The 16,804-nt window shown below is 43.7% G+C and overlaps 1 protein-coding gene across 1 annotated transcript; it reads right to left on the bottom strand.

Moving 5' to 3' along the window:
• Positions 1-956: 956 nt before the first annotated feature.
• Grpel2 (GrpE like 2, mitochondrial) lies at positions 957-11,819 on the bottom strand. Its single transcript, XM_070036363.1, has 4 exons — positions 11,718-11,819; positions 7,177-7,330; positions 6,256-6,337; positions 957-1,398 (listed from the first exon to the last, which is right to left on the bottom strand). The coding sequence occupies exons 1-4, from the start codon at positions 11,792-11,794 to the stop codon at positions 1,034-1,036; spliced, it is 678 nt and encodes a 225-aa protein (XP_069892464.1). The 5' UTR covers positions 11,795-11,819; the 3' UTR covers positions 957-1,033.
• Positions 11,820-16,804: the final 4,985 nt, after the last annotated feature.

The following is a 16,804-nucleotide window of genomic DNA, read 5'->3' as shown; positions in this document are numbered from 1 at the left end:
AAACTAAAGGGGGAAAAATCTTAACATACTTAAATGAGATGAGAAATGTAGTAACATTTTTGTCCTTATCACCTCTTTTTATATGCTATCTGTCCTAAGTGACAGAGGCAGGGCTCAGGTCTGGGGGAATAGAAAGATGTAGTAATGGGGGGAGGGGGGAGGCTGGGAAGGGAGGTGAAGGGTAAACAAAGGAGGAGGCTGCAATGCTTGGTAAGAAATGTATGCATTATCCTGCCCATGTAATTGTAACCCCTCTGTACAGTATGTTCTCAAATAAAATAAAATTAAAAAAAAAAAAAAAAAGAAAGATGTAGTAATGATCTACACACACTGATTGGGTCACCAGCTGCTGTTGGTGCTGCTCTCCTTACCTATACCCTAAAATGCTGAAAAGAATTCCCTACCTGAAGCTAAGGAAGTATTCTGCATTTAATACTACCTGCTTTCCATGACTTGCCTGGCCTTTTAGCTCTTTTCTAAAGGGGTTGGGAAGGGGTAGGTATGGCATAGCAGTGTGGGCAGAACCCCTAAAGGGACTACAAGGACAAAAGATGGCTAAATATAAAATAATGAAAGGAAATCCTGAAAAAAAACCATGTACATAGAAAGCAACCCAAAGGATCTAAATTTATGTGAGAGTAATTTATCATCTAAATACCAAATGTAGAACTAATGCCTACTGTTTACTTTTCCCATAAAATGTAACAATACAGACACTGGGCTAATAAACCCAATGATCTGTTGGATATTCAAACTTAAGAAGATTTTGGATTCAAAATAGGAGAGTACCAATTTAAAAATAATTTTCGTAAACATTTTGATAAAAGTCCTACGAGTACTCACCACATTGTTCAAATCCCAATGGCAAGACTTGTGATGAGACCAAACAGGTCATAAACACTAGAAACAAAGCCAATATGACTAAATCCAAAACAAGCCACATGAAGTACCTCATGTACAATACAAACCTAATTTAATAAATAAAGGAAGCAGGTGACTGCACTGTGTGAACATTCAGTTCCTGAAGACCTGTTCAAAGTCTTCTCTGAGACTCAACAGCCACTTCCACCTGGGCCAGTCTAATGGTGCGACCATGAAGTTTGTACCCATCATGCCTTACTAATGCCACAGTGCCAGGCTGCACGCCAATACCAGCTGGAACATGACAGATGAGTTCATGCTCATGAGGGTCATATTTGTCACCAATCGGTGCCATCTTTTCCAGGCCATGCTTGGTAAACACACTTTTCAGCTTAGCTTCTAAAAGTGACAACCCTCGGAAGACTTTCTCCAGAGTGAGCTTCTGGTCCTCAGGGTCTACTTCTTCAGAAATGCACTTAGTAGTGTTCTCCAAGATGTCTGCCACCTCCACCAAATCTTTACAGAAGCTCTGGATTCCTACGGAGAAATTAGACACTTACTTTATGATGATTCCCTCTGCCTTTAAGGGTACAATTGGGACAGGCCCAGAGAGGTCACTGGTGTATTATATACTGTATAACCCAGGAAATAAGAAGGCTACACTGGAATTGGGCTCATTATCTTTTTTTTTTTTTTTTTGGGTCTGGTCGTGGGGCCTGAACTCTGGGGCCTGGGCGCTGCCCCTCAGCTCTTCAGCTCAAGGCTAGTGCTCTACCACTTGAGCCACAGCGCCACTTACAGCTTTTTTTTTCATTTTCCTTATGTGGAATCGAACCCAGGGCCTCAGGCATGCAAGGCAAGAGCTCTACCACTGAGCCATCTTCCCAGCCCAAGGGCTCATTATCTTTGCCACTGAAAACTCAAATGCTAAGTCAGTGGCTGTTGAGAGGATGCATAAGACTAGAAACCCTACCGGGAAATGGAGAAAAGAAGTAGAATCCAAGAACTATAAGTCTGTATTCAATAGGCCCCCAACTGGTTCTAAAACAAAACCCTATTGTTTTACTTCTTGCATTTCAGTTGTTATTGACTTTTGGCATTAAGTTATGGACATTAAAAAAATTCCTGCATGTCTGAGTTGTGCAAAGGCCATTCTCAAAGAACTTAACAATTTCTTTTTGTTGGGGGGTGGGGGGAGAGGACACTATGCTAAGGATGTCAGAGTTGTTTATTCTAAAGAGTGGCTTACTCTTTTTTGGATGTATGTGGTGCTAGGGATAGAACCCAGTACTCAGTTTTACCAGTGTGATGTTCTCAGCCCAAGATTGAAGACTGGCTAATAACAAACAGGAAGGTAAGATACTTCTATAGATGAGATGAATATGCAACTGCTTACTATGAAGTTGCTAGGGATGGGCTACAAAACCTTTTACAGAAACATAAACTGTTATGAAAGGAAATTCAGTAGCATCTGTGAGGCAGAGGTGGGAGGATCCTAGTTACTAGGCCAGGCTGTGCTACATAGTATGACCTTGTCTCAAAAATAGAGTCCACTTGGGCTGGGAAGGTGGCTCAGTGGTAGAGCACTTGCCTTGCATGCCTAAGGCCCTGGGTTCGATTCCTCAGCACCACATAAGCAAAAAGAAAAAAGCCGGAAGCGGTGCAGTGGCTCAAGTGGTAAAGCGCTAGCCTTGAGCTGAAGAGCTGAGGGACAGTAACCAGGCCAAGAGTTCAGGCCCCACGATTGGACCCCCCCCCAAAAAAAATAGCATCTGGAATACAACAAAACCCTAAACAAAAAGTAATTTCAGCTGTTGAGAAACCCCATATCCCATTTATCCTATTTTACCACTTTACTTTTCTTATGGAGATGAGGACAAGGAATGTCTTATGAAACACTACTCAGCCGAGGTGGGGAGGGGCAGGGACTTTGTTCATCCAGAGTCAGGTTTATATCCCTGTGTTAAGACAGGTAGCTGCCTTACTTATACTCAGAGGTAAAAAGGAAGATCAGCCACAGAAAGCAAAAAAGACACAACAGAAGCGTGATCTGAGAAGACCTGTTGTCTACATGGAAAGATTAGAGGAGAGATAGACCTTTTATCTCCTTTCCAGGTGATAAAAGAAACAATAGTTTCTTATGGAAAACAAATGGGAGCCTGATTCAAATGGTTTAATTAGTGCATGCCCATATGCACGCACACACTGAAAGGTCCATTCCTGGATGGCGAGCAGACTCCACCCTCCTCACAGCAAAGTCTCCACCTAGTACCTGCATTACCTAGGCAACTGAGACACCTGGAAGAGGTCACATCTGCATCAGCTGAGGTCACAATTGAATTGATGTGGCCACACCTTTCTCCACCCAAATCGTAGATAAGGCCTAGCCCAGGCCCAGAGGCTCTCTCTCGCTGCTCTTTTCTAGCTCTCTGCTCTTTTCTAGCTCTTATCTCTCTCTTTCCCAGGCCTTTCCCAGCCACGTGGAGTGCCAACCTTGCCTGGTCCCAGCAGGTCTACTGAATAAACCTACCCTTTACCTGAATACCACGTGAGTGCTGCTGTTCTTACTCAGCTACCTCTCTCTCTGCTCTTGTCTAGCTCTTCTCAAGCTCTTTTCTCTCTCTCTTTCCCAGCTCTCTCTCTCCTAGGCCTTTCCCAGCCGCGTGGAGTGCCAACCTTGCCTGGTCCCAGCAGGTCTACTGAATAAACCTACCCCTTACCTGAATACCACGTGTGTGCTGGTGCTGTTCTTACTCGGCTACCTTTTTTTTTTTTTGTCGGTCGTGGGGCTTGAACTCTGGGCCTGGGCGCTGTCCCTCAGCTCTTCAGCTCAAGGCGAGTGCTCTACCACTTGAGCTACAGCGCCACTTCCGGTTTTCTGGTGGTTTATTGGAGATAGGAGTCTCATGGTCTCTCCTGCCCGGGCTGGCTTTGAACCACGATCCTCAGATCTCAGCCTCCTGAGTAGCTAGGATTACAGGTGTGAGCCACCAGCGCCCGGCTTCGGCTACCTCTTTTTAAAAACCTAACACACACCACTGAGGGTGGGTGAGGGGAAAGGTGACATATGGGGTAGGAAGAAATACGAAGCAAAATATTTAAGTAGGATATGGTCTGGTCTGGTGTAGGAGGGGGGCAACAGAAAGAGTGAAACCAGAAGGCAGTGCCAAACAGTGTCTTGGTTGATAAAAGAATTCCAGGTTGTTTTATTAAACCTTCCTTTTGGTGCTGGAGATAAAATCCATGGCTTCTTCACACATACTATACAAATGCTATGCCACTGAGCTAGACTGCTACAGAATTTTAAAAGCTGCAAGCTTCTAGGATAATATGTACATTATCTTTTGCTTCTGGTTATGTGATTTTGGGTAATCAGAAGCCAAAGGTCCTCTTGTTTATATACTGAGGCTCAGTCTCTGACTGTATTTTTTAAATATATTTTGATTGTGAAAATACTGTACAGAGGGGTTACAATTACATGGGTAAGATAATGAGCACATTTCTTATCAAGCATTGTAGGCTCCTGCTTTGTTTCCCCTTCCCATCCCTTTGTATCCTCTCCCTTCACCAAAGTTGTAAAGTTCGTTTTTCGACATAACGACTTGTGCATCTCATTGTTGCAATGGGTCTGACTATTTTAATTATTCTATTACTTTAATAGCGATCATATAATCTTAGAAAAATGGATCTTTGTGAACCAAAAGGTAGACTCCTAAGACAAAACTATCCTTGGAAGTCAGGTGGCCTGCCATAGCCCTCAAGAATACACCACCTTCCTTCTTCATGCTCATCTACTAATCTTTAATTTTCTAAGTATCTCTCATTACTATGAAGAAATAACCTAAACAAACAGCTTAGGTGGTATCTTTTCCTAGACACATCTTATTCTAAGTTAATACTTGATTTACTATCAAAATCTTTTGAATTTAGTTAACATGGGTTTGTTCCTAGATATTTTACTACTTGAGGAAACTGAAAAGCTAGTTCTAACTCAAAGCTTAGCTTCTGAGAAGCCCTTTCATCCTGCTCCACTCAAGCAAGCAGCAGAGTAGAAATCTGACCATTACCATAACCTGTTTGCTATAGAGATTCTCATAGCTCAGAGGCCAGCAATCTTTTCTGTACAAGATCACCTAGTACATGCGGAGCTTTGTGAAACAAGAGACAAAAATCAAGGATTTTGTTATTTAGGCACTTATACAACAAAAGAAAAGACAAGTTTCCATGAATTTTTTGTATGAAATTCAATGAACTGCTTTTTTATTTTTTTGGTGGTAGTACTGGGGTTTGAACTTAGGGACTTGTGCTTGGTAGGCAGGTACTCTACCATTTCATCCATACTCCCTAGCCTTTTAATCATGAAATTAAAAACTGTACTCATGGTAGGCTACGGTTTGCTGAACTCTGCTGTAGATTTGGAAATAAGATGCTAAAACTGAGAGGCAATACTTGGAATAAAATATGGTGGCTAATATTTCATTGACACACATTGAAGCTTTGTGACAGAAGGTATATAGCAGAGTGAAGAGCAGAGTCTATGCCAAAACATGGGAGATGGCACAGGACCAGAATGAAGTGATGTTGAGCACAAGTGCAGAGAAAACCCAGGAAGGAGTGTGCTATAGAGGAGAGAATGATGTAACATCCAAGGGACACCCAGCACTTTCATTGTACATGCAAAGATAGAAAGTTCAATCTCCTTATTAAATTCTAAGTACAGCAAGTAGTCCCTCACCTCTACTACTGAATCCCAATTATTTAGTTAACACTTCACAAACACATTTGGTACCTTTTAAACACACATTTCTGAAAGACTATTCATTATATTCTGTAAAAAAATTATATGGATAATTAAAAATGTAATGCATAAACCCAAATCACATAATGTATTTCTTGAGTTATGTCTGTGCTGGGTAGTATTAACATTAAAGAGGATGGATACTTAAAAAAAAATTTATATGGAATGAAGTCTAGCCTAAGGTATTTGAGCCTTTGTCTTCAAGATGTTTTCTAACTCACCCATGTGTAGAATACTAATAGCAAAGGACTGGATTCTTGTATACAGTAATGAGAACTTTTTGGTGAAATATGGTTGTTTACTGCCCCATAGATATACATCAACTTTACTTCCAATAAGCACATTTCAGCATTCCTGACTGCCTATGTGACTGCTCTTTGGATGCTCCTCTGAGCACCTTCATGATTCACTTATTCATTAATTTTAGCAAATAATTAATGTGACACCACTCCAGTGAGCAGTGAACAAAGCTTTCTGGAAATAGTAGACGGGTGCAGGAGTGATCAGTTATGGCACGATGTACTTTTACCATGCTCAGTCTGTAGATCTGCTAATTAAGTGCCCTTCAACTGAAATGTATTTTAAGTAACTCTCACCAAATATCTTGGCGTCTTCCACACATCTCTGGGTTCGTCTCCTTATGTTTTCGCAATCAGCTACAGCTCTCTGGTACCTCAACTAGACATCAAAAGTGAAATCAAAGGATGAGAAAGTAAATGTGTAGCACTGGGAAAGAATGTCTTTGCTTACTCTAAAAAGTCACCTCTGTGAAAACAATATAAAGCAAAATAGGAATTATAAAAATCTTAGATCAGCTACAACTAGCCCCAGCCAAAGTAGGAATTTACTTTTCTGAAGCACAATCAGTCATGCAGCCTGCTAGTTGTTACACAAGTTTCAAACTCATTATCTAGAGAAAACATTTTCTGTTTCTCATTTACCCAACACTGCTAACGAACAATGCCATTTTCTTTTATTGACTTTCATTTTAGGTTAACTAAGTTTTAAAAGTGGCTCAGCTATTTGAGAGCAGAATTAGTGCCTTTAGTCCTTTTCTCTTCCACTCTGACAATTCCTGGTTCCCTCAATTACTTTCCAGCCTACACAGCTATGAGTAGTTTTGCTTTGGAATTACTGGCTTATCTATCTCTATTTTTTCTCTCTCCATGGACATGGGCCAGCCCAGGGCTGGTTTCAGTATGCCAAATGTAGTCTAATCAACAGAGTACAATAGTCAGTGACCTCACACTGTACTTCCTCTAAATTGCCCCACATCAGATATCTGAGGCTCTAATGTGATAGGGAACGGAAAAGATGTCTGTTCTTAATGAGTGGCAACCCTTCCCCTGCCAACTAGTATACCTAGCAAGAGAACTGTGAAGGGGCGAGTGGTAAAGAGCCAATGAGAAAAAACTTCATTTAAGCTGGCATACAAAACTGTCAGAACATTTAAGCCAGGAGAAAACACCAGGGGACAACACACATAGTATAGCACATACAGTACAGAATCTACTCACAGTCAAATCCTGGACTTCCTTCTCCAGTTTAACAGCTTTTAACCTTAAGGCTTGCTCAGCAAGAGAGGGCCCACGGTCAACAGGAGGGTCCTCAGAACTGCAGTCCTCACCAGCATTTCTCTGGGTGGCAGTGCTGAATGGGGGCAGCCATTCCCTAAGGCAGGAGGGAGGTGATAGATAATGAAGAAATGCTATCATAAAAAGGAAAAATTATAACACGTTTAGAACCCAGAAATTTCCCCATACTCAAATTCTAGAGAAGGTGTTTTCAGTCACAGTAACAAATGAATTCCACAATGTTGGTACTAGGCACAAGACAACTTTACCTGCATAACTGATCTTACAACATATTTAAAGTACTATTTTGGTTTCTTTAAAAAATAGTACTTTAGCTGGGCGCTGGTGGCTCACGCCTGTAATCCTAGCTACTCAGGAGGCTGAGATCTGAGGATCGTGGTTCAAAGCCAGCCCGGGCAGGAAAGACCGTGAGACTCCTATCTCCAATAAACCACCAGAAAACCGGAAGTGGCGCTGTAGCTCAAGTGGTAGAGCGCTCGCCTTGAGCTTAAGAGCTGAGGGACAGCGCCCAGGCCCAGAGTTCAAGCCCCATGACCGACAAAAAAAAAATAAAATAAAAAAATAAAAAAAATAGTACTTTTACTGACATGAGTTCTCATATCATAAATCACCACTTAAAGTACACAATATTCACACCATGCTGTCTACCCTTAACCATAGCAATTTTCTCCATCAGATGGAGTGAGCATCAGCCTTACCTAAGGAAGGGAGGCAGAGCAGCTGCTGCCCTAAGACCTTATCCCCCCCATCCCAACATCCTTACCATCGGGACAGGTCAGGACATCCAAATGAGTCCTGTCTGGCCTTCTACTCACATAGATACCAATTCCCTAACAGCCTAATAGACATACTCCATGTCTGTAGTCATATATCTGAACAACCATTTTCTGTAAGTTTTATATACCATAAGTTACATAGTAAATTGTCTCTGGTTTGGTTTATAGTGTCTGCTTTGGAAATAAAGCAGGGTTCCTTTATGAAATAAAAGAAGAGGTACCACACAGTACCTTTGTATAGTTTATAACACTACCTGAGCAGTGGCTATGATTTTCTTTGCATTCTAATTTTTCTTTTTTGCCCATCTTGGGAGTGAACACTGTCCCTGTCTGTTTTTGCTCAGGACTAGTGCTCTGCCACTTGGGCCAGAGTTCCACTTCTAGTTTTTTTGATAGCTAATTAGAGATAAGGGTTTTTTTTTTGTTTTTTTGTTTGTTTTGGCCTAGACTGGCTTTGAACCATGGTCCTCAGATCTCAGCTTCTTGAGTAGCTAGGATTGTAGTCATGAGCCACTGGTCCCTGGCTTTCTTTTTTATATTTTATTATGAAAATACTGTACAGAGGGGTTACGATTACATGGGGCAAGATAATGAGTACATTTCTTATCAAGCATTGTAGCCTCCTCCTTTGTTTCCCCTTCCCATCCCTTCCCAGCCTCCCCCTCCCAATCCCCCCCCCCTCACCAAAGTTGTAAAGTTCGTTTTCGACATGACAACTTGTACTTCTCATTGTTGCAACGGGTCCACCTGTATCCTTATTTAAACAACTTGTTGGTCCCTGGCTTTCATTCTAATTATTTTAAAATGAGCCAGGTGCTAGTGGCTCATGTCTATAATATTAGCTACTCACTCAGTAGGCTGAGATGTGAGGTTCAAAGCCAGTTTGGGCAAGAGAGTTTACAGACTCTTATCTCCAATTCACCACCAAAACACCAGAAGTGATGCTACGGCTCAAAGTGATAGAGCACTAGACTTGAGCAACAGAGCTCAGGGACAGTACTCAGGCCCTGAATTCACTGGACTAAAAAAAAGAAAAAAAAAAGAAAAGAAAAAGAAAAAGATTCCTTTACCTTTGTTGCACTATTTTTCTTTTTTACTAGCTATGGGAAGGGTCAAATAAAAGATAACCAAACTCCTTCCTACCCAAATAAAGTGTACAATTAAAAGGGGTTGTTTTTTGTGGGGGAAGGTTGTTTTTGTTTTTGCTATACTCGGGCTGGAGCTCAGGGCTTCATGCTTGCTAAGCTGTTGTTTTACCACTGAGCCACACCTGCAGCCTTTTTTGCTGTTATTATTGTCCCTGTGTTACTGATAAGAAACCAAACAAAAACTAAGGCTAACAGGCTTAAGCCTTAAATGACTTGTTCAGGTTCATACAGCTATGCCAGGCAAATTAGTGTGCTACCTGTAGTCTTAGCTACTGGGGAGGCTGGTAACCTAGTGAGATCTCCTCAAAACCAAGCATATAAACAAAGAAGGGAATCACATAGTTAATATTCTGTTGAGAACAAGGCATTCAGTGTCAGGAATAACAAAAAAGCCTTACTAGTTCAACTCTTCTTCTTACAGAAAAGGAAAGTCATGTTTAATAAAGAGAGCTGACTTAGGCTTACCACACATTGTTAAAGAGCTTTTAGAGAAGAGAAACCACTGAGATAGATTCTGAGATAGAAACTCAACTATATTCAGCCAAACCAATAAAATACTTGCTATATGGCTGGACTAAATAATCAGTCACTGAAACAGATTCTTGTGTTTAATCATTTATACAATACAGAATTCTGTACAGATAATGAAATTGGCTGAGGCCTGTATTCAACCAGACAGAAATTTCTTAAATAACAAAGTGCTTAGGTTTTAGGTTTCAGGAAGTACCTCCAGAACCCATTCGAGGTCAATTTGAAACCAGCTTTTCAAGAATGGACACATGCTGGCCAGCTTGCCTTGTCAATGACCTTTTGACTCCAAAAGCAAAAAACTGAAACTACTCCCTGAAAGGAAACATGTGGCCTATGAAGAGGCATGATTACTATCTATGCCTGAACAAAAGAGTCCTTCTCTCCCTTCTATAAAATTCCTTACCCTTTTGCACACTTAACATCTCACGCAGGCCGGAAGTTCGGTTCTCATAATAAACTCTCTTCTGCCTGAAGAATAACTACCAACTGATTGGAAGATTTAAGCTTCCTGCTCCTGACCTTGCCAGTCAGTCTCACAATAAAAAAGCTGGTGTGCCATATAGTATTTGGCTTTTATGTGCATAGGGCAGCAAGTATCACTAAAACCATTGACAAGAAATTCAGAGTAGGGGCCAGTTTATAGCAGATCTTGGATGGAGGCTTTTCCATCTTTAAGGAGTTTTTATTTACATGGTTTTGGAAAATCAGAATGTGATTTCAAGAGTTCTTTTGAACAAATTGTTTCATATATTGGAAAATGGTCACAGAGATTTTTTTTGATGCTGTTACCTAGCTTGGACTCAAGGCCTGTGTGCTGTCTGTCCCTTAGCTCAAGGCTGGTACTCTACCACTTGAGCTACTCCTTCAGTTCCAGCTTTATGGTTTAAATGGGTATAGGAGTTTCAAACTTTACTGCCAGGGTTGGCTTTGAACCTCAGTCCTTAGTCTCAGCCTCCTGAATAGCAAGGATTACAAGCATGTGCCACCAAGTGTCTGGCTGAGGTAACTTTTGAGCAAAGGCTATTTTTAAGAAAAGAGCAGACTGAAAAGCTAGAAATGTATGTAAGAGAATTTTTATCATTCAGATTTTCAGGATGGCTTTGAATTTACTTGTTATAGAAATATGGTTCCAAAATTTTTATCAGAAAATATGGTCATGATAGACCTGGGGCAAATTAAACATAGTAAAATACCCGTTTCATCCTCAAAAAACAAAAATTCAACTCCTCACCAAAGTGCTTAGGATAGGGTGTTCAGTCAGGTGAGTTTTTAAAAAGAAGATAAACTGTTATGAAATTTCCCTGGATTCCCCCAGAATCGAATCAGAGCTCCAACACAATCCCTACTGCAGTCTTTACATTCTTTTCCAGGACACCCCTAGAATCAACACTGGTTCTACTCCTTTACTTATTAATAGTAGGGTTCTGCCATTTCTAAGAGTAATCCAGTTTGACAAAGGTTACTCGATTCTTCTAGGTCTCAAGATGTCAGAATGACTAAATTTAACTTTTAAACATTAATAAAAAGCACTCATAGCTTTGCAGTCGATAAGCGAAGACAGAAAATCTGCTGGTGGCTAAGGCAGTAACTGGATTTTCACACAGAGCTGACGATCTGGAGAAATCTGGTCCAACGCCCTGCTTTCCGGGCAGGTGTAAACGATGCTCGGGTGCAGACTACCCACGACGGGGCGTCAGGCCAAGCCTCCAACCCGCCTCCGGACAGCACCGGCGCCGAAGGCCCAGGAGAGGGCCACGCTTCCGCTTCAGCCGGTGCTCGGGGCGCCGAGGACTTCCCGCCTCCCGGGACGGGGCCCGGGATCCACCCACCTTCCTGGGAGCCTGGGGCCTCAATTTCCCCTTCTGTGAAATGGGACCGCGAAAGCCGGGTCCCAGAGGCCGAGGCTCGGCGGGAGCTGTCGGCCGCGCCTCCCAGCTCACGCCGGCCCCGCCTACTCTCCGGTCCGGCCAGGCCTCCACATCCCCGACCCCCTATCCCCAGCGCTTACCTGCTATCGGGCGGGATGCTGGTGGCCAGGAGGCGCTGCATCCGCCGCCGGACCGCCCACAGCGACCGCGCGGCCATGTTCCGGGCGCGAGAAGACCCGCGCGGCGCGTGCGCACCGGCTCCCGGCGGAAAGGCGCGTGCGCCTTCGGGCCGCCTGGGCCAGCTTTAACGCTCGTGGGACTTCCGGATGGGAACGCTGCACTTCCGGTTGTCAGGTGCGCCGCGCCGTGGTTCCGGGCGGAACGCAAGCTTCCGGCTCGGAGAGTTTGGCTGCTAGCCTGCGAGCTTCTGGTTGTCACAGGGTGGCCTGCGCGCTGCTGCGTCCGGCCGCGGAACGCTGCAGAGTGAGAGGCACTGGCCTCGCAAGCCTCGGAGGCGAAGAGGGCGGACTCTGGGCCTCTTCCCCAAGGGAAGTCACAGCCTCCGGGAGCTGTGGACGCGAGCGGGCCAGCGGTCCCGGCGGCGGAGCAGCGCGGGCGAGGGCGGGAAGTGGTGCGGGGACACTGGGCCCGGGGCGGGAAGGGCCGCGACCCGGAGCGGCGAGGGCGTGGCGGCGGGCCGCTCTGACCGCACTGCTGCTGCCTGGTCTGCAGAGTCTCCTTCCCTTGCTAAAACGTGGTCGTCCCCGGAAGAGGTTTTTTTTTTCTTCTGGCCATTCTCAATGACAGTTGTTAATAAAGGTAACTTCGTGTGTGTGTGTGCGCGTGTGTGCGTGCGCCAGTGCGCCAATCCTGGAGTGCGGACTCCAGGCTTAGGCGCTGTCCTTTAGCTTTTTTTGCTCCAGGCTAGCACGCTGTGAGTTAAGCCACAGCTCCACGTCTGGCTTTTTGGTGGTTAATTGGAGCTGCGTTTCAATGGACTTTTTTTTTGCTTGGGCTGTCTTTAAACCACAGTCCTCTGATCTCAGACTCCTGAGAAGCTAGGATTACAGGAGTGAAATCCTAAATAGCCTTCTGATTGCTGTATGAACGTTGTGCCAGGCCGGGCGCTGGTGGCTCACCCCTGTAATCCTAGCTACTCAGGAGGCTGAGATCTGAGGATCATGGTTGAAGTCCCATGAACACACAAAAAAGAACAGATCCTGTAGGGGTTTTAATACCCTGTGCTGTGCTGTGATTAGCCTTCCCTCTAATTAGGCGCTTTAGAAGATAGCACTATATTGGTTAGATTGGTTTTCTACTGCAGTTCCTATCCCCAAGTTCATGGAAAATACAGGAACTAGAACTAGAAGGAGCACTAGCAAAATATTCCCAAACAGGGTGTCTGCCACTCACCCTCTCCCAGTCTGGTTTGACCTTCTAGGCCAAGATGAAGGGAGAGCATGGAGGAGTGGACCCTGGATCCTTACTCTCACTGTAACACTGGGATTCTGACCAAGTGCTTTGCAGTGTTTGGAATGATGGAATGTCCAGTTCACCTCAGACCTATGGCCTATACTTAGAAAAAACAAAGCAAGAACAAAAATAAACCCGTAAATTTTAACAAGAATTGGGCATGGTGGCACCTGGCTATACAACCTCAGCTGTATAGGAGGCGTAGGTATTAAGTTTATGGTATGCATTTGGCCCTCAGCAAAATGTACAAGACCAGCGGGTGTTCGTGGCTAACATCTATAAACCTTAGCTACTCAGAAGGCTGATATCCAAGGATTAAGGTTTGAAACCACCCAGGCAGGAAAATTCCAATTAACCAGCAAAAATCCAGAAATGGAGGTGTGGTTCCGTGGTAGAGCACCAGCCTTGAGCAAAAAAGATAAGGAACAGTGCCCTGGCTCTGAGTTCAAGCCCATAACCCCAGAAAGTAACTAAAGCAAAGTTGAGTGTAGTGACTCACCAGAGATTGGGTGGATTGAATCTTGAGGCCAGCCCAGGCAGAGTGGGACCTCTCATCCCACCCCCTAATCCCCCTTCCCCCCACCTTCCAAAAAAAGATTCAACAAAAAAGCTGGGCATAGTGACAAGCACCTGTCATCTCAACTACACAGGAGACCAAAAGAGGGGGACTGCAGTCCAGGCTAAATGTAGAGGCCCAATCTGGAAAACAACAAAAGCAAACAGGCTTGGGACTCTAGTGGTAGTTAACAAGTATAAAGCCCTGAGTTCAAACCCCAGTACCACCAGAACAAAAATTGGTATATTGGCTGTAGCCATTTTGGCTACATTTCTCTTAGCTGCCCAGTTTAAGGTGTTGCATACATGTATCCATTCATATTGTTAGTTTGCTTCTGAATGCTGTAGTACAGTGTGGAGATGGCTGAAATAGAGATTTGTAGTTAATGGGGTCAGGTGCTGGTGGATCAGTCATCCTAGCTATTCAGGACGATCATGGTTTAAAGCCAGCTTAGAGGCAGAAAAGTCAACAAAACTCCAGTTAAGAGCCAATAAACTACTCAGAAAAGGCTGGAGGTGGTGGTGTGGCTTGAGTGGTAGAACTCTAGCTTTGAGAAGAAGCTTAGGAACAGTGCTCAAGCCCCAGGACTAGCTAAATAAATATAAAAGCCATGCAAGAAGTATGACTTCAAGTGGTACAGTATCAACCATGAATAAGCAAGCTTTCAGTACCCTAAGTTCAAATCCTGTGCCATTGATCACATGAACTGTAGAAACAATGACTAACAGATCTCACTGAATTTAGTGGCACCTAAAGAAATATTTGGAACAGTGATTAGTTATCTCAAGGACTGGCTGCATTATTTAAAGGACAGGAAAATGCAGAACTTCTTGTTCAAGAATGAAGGGAGGGCTGGGAAGGTGGCTTAGTGGTAGAGCGCTTGCCTTGCATGCATGAGCCCCTGGGTTAGATTCCTCAGCACCACAGAAGCAAAAAGAAAAAAGCTGGAAGTGGCGCTGTGGCTCAAGTGGTAGAGTGTTAGCCTTGAGCTGAAGAGCTGAGGGACAGCGCCCAGGCCCAGAGTTCAGGCCTCACGACCAGAACCGCCCCCCCCCAAAAAAAAAAAGGGAAGCAGATACATTAGTTAACACCTGTAATCCTAGCTACTTGGAAAGCTGAAATCAGGAGGATGGTTGCCAGCCTGAGCAAAAAGTTCACAAGATCTCATTTCTACCAATAAAAAGCTGGATGTGGTAGTCCAGGCCTGCCACCTCGGCTTTATAGGAAGCAAAATAGGAAGATTACAATTCAGGGTGGCAGGGGGAGGAGAACCTATTTGAAAAACAACAAGCAAAAAGGGCTGTGTGTGGCTCAAGTTAAAAATTATTAAAGCAAAACAAAAATACCAGGAAAGCAACGGTAGAATATCAAAAGAACCATCTGCCCATCTGCCCCTAGGCTAACCTGCTGAGTATTATTGATTTACATATTCTCAGATTACAACATCTATTGGTAGAAAGTGACATTTCAGTGCATACTAACTGTAGAAGGTCACTGGAGACATCGTGGTGGGTGCCATTTCAGGATACAGACTTTTAAAAAGAACATTGGAGGGTGGCATTGTCTAAAAAGAAATATACTTATTATCTGATGTATATAACTGGAACCCCTCTGTACATCACCCTTGGAACACCACCACCAACACAAAAAGGACATTGGAAATCTCAAAAGTGACAGTCTGACACTGAAGACACCAAGGTAGAAAAAACCATAAGTTTGGATTGGCTGTCTTTTGGTGTGTCACCATTGCCATGGAGATGCAGAGAACAGACTTTGTTTTTGGTGGCAGGACTGGGGTTTAAGCTCCAGCCTTTCTACTTGCTGGATAGGAAGAAGCTCTAACTACTGAGCTATGCCTGCAGCCCTGTTATTTTGTTTTTTGAAACAAGGTCTCACTTTGTAACCCAGGTTGCCTTGAACTTGATCCTTCAGCCTTCCAACTGATAGGATGACAGGCCTCAATCACTACATTAGTTTTTTTTTTAAGTGGGTGCATACTGCACACACATGCTGGTACTAGGGCTTGAACGCAGGTCCTTAAACCTCTTTTTCTGCTCAAGGCTGGTGCTCTACCACTTGAGCCACACCTCCAATTTTTGCTTTTTTTGCTAACTGGAGATAAGAGTCTCAGGTATTTTTTCTGCCTGGGCTGGCTTTGACCCATGATCCTCAAATCTCAGCTTCTTCCTGAGTAGCTAGGATTACAGGCATGAGCCAAGAGTGGCCAGTTTCCTACTAGTTTTTTTTTTGTCAGTTGTAGGGCTTTAACTCTGGGCCTAGGTGCTGTCCCTGAGCTCTTCAGCTCAAACTAGTGGTCTACCATTTTGAGCCACAACACAACTTCCAGTTTTCTGGTGGTTAATTGGAGATAAGAGTCTCACAGACTTTCCTGCCGGACCAGCTTTGAACCACGATCCTCAGGTCTCAGCCTCCTGAGTAGCTAGGATTACAGGCATGAGCCACTGGTATCTGGCTTCATACTAGGTTTTAAGTCAGGCATTGTGTATCTAGTTCGAGCTATTCTTGTCTTGAGTGTTTCCTATTTCTGACATTATGCAAGGTGCTTTCCATGTATTATTAAATTCTTCCAGTAGTCTTGCAAGGACAATATAATTCTTAACCTTGTTTTTATAGGTATGGAAACTAAGAGCCAGAGAGATGTCCAGTGAGTTGCCATCCCATTGGTTCAAATGCAGCTGTCTGGTTCCAGGATCATAACCTCTAAGTTCTAGACTCTGCCAGTGATCAGTGGGAGATTTTGGACAATTTTTTTTCTCATTACAAGTAAAGTTTCAGTGAGGCTGAGGTATATTAAGCCTTGTTAAAAGAATATACAGTGTCATGTGCTGGTGGGCTTGCTAGGAATCAGTGGCTCAGGCTTATAATCCTACCTGCTCAGGAGGCTGAGATTTAAGGATTACAGTTTGACGACAGCTTGGGCAGGGAAAATCCATGAGACTCTGTTTAACTACCAAAAAGTCAGAAGTGGAGCTGTGACTGAAGTGGTAGATCACTAGCCTTGAGCAAAAAAGCTCAGAGTCAGTGTCCAGGCCCTGAATTCAAGTCCCAGGGTTAGAACACACTTGAACACACACACACACACACACACACACACAGATACACACACAGACTGTAAAGCAATGTTTATGGGTTATTCTGGTATCCCCCCTCCTTTTGCATTGACCTCTGAGCTACTAG

The sequence above is a fragment of the Dipodomys merriami genome, unplaced genomic scaffold (assembly GCF_024711535.1).
Source record: "Dipodomys merriami isolate MVZ:Mamm:240054 unplaced genomic scaffold, mDipMer1.0.p SCAF_27, whole genome shotgun sequence".
In the NCBI taxonomy this organism is placed as follows: Eukaryota; Metazoa; Chordata; class Mammalia; order Rodentia; family Heteromyidae; genus Dipodomys; species Dipodomys merriami.
Note: the sequence above shows the minus strand (reverse complement) of the source record. Positions and strands in the feature narration are given on the sequence as shown.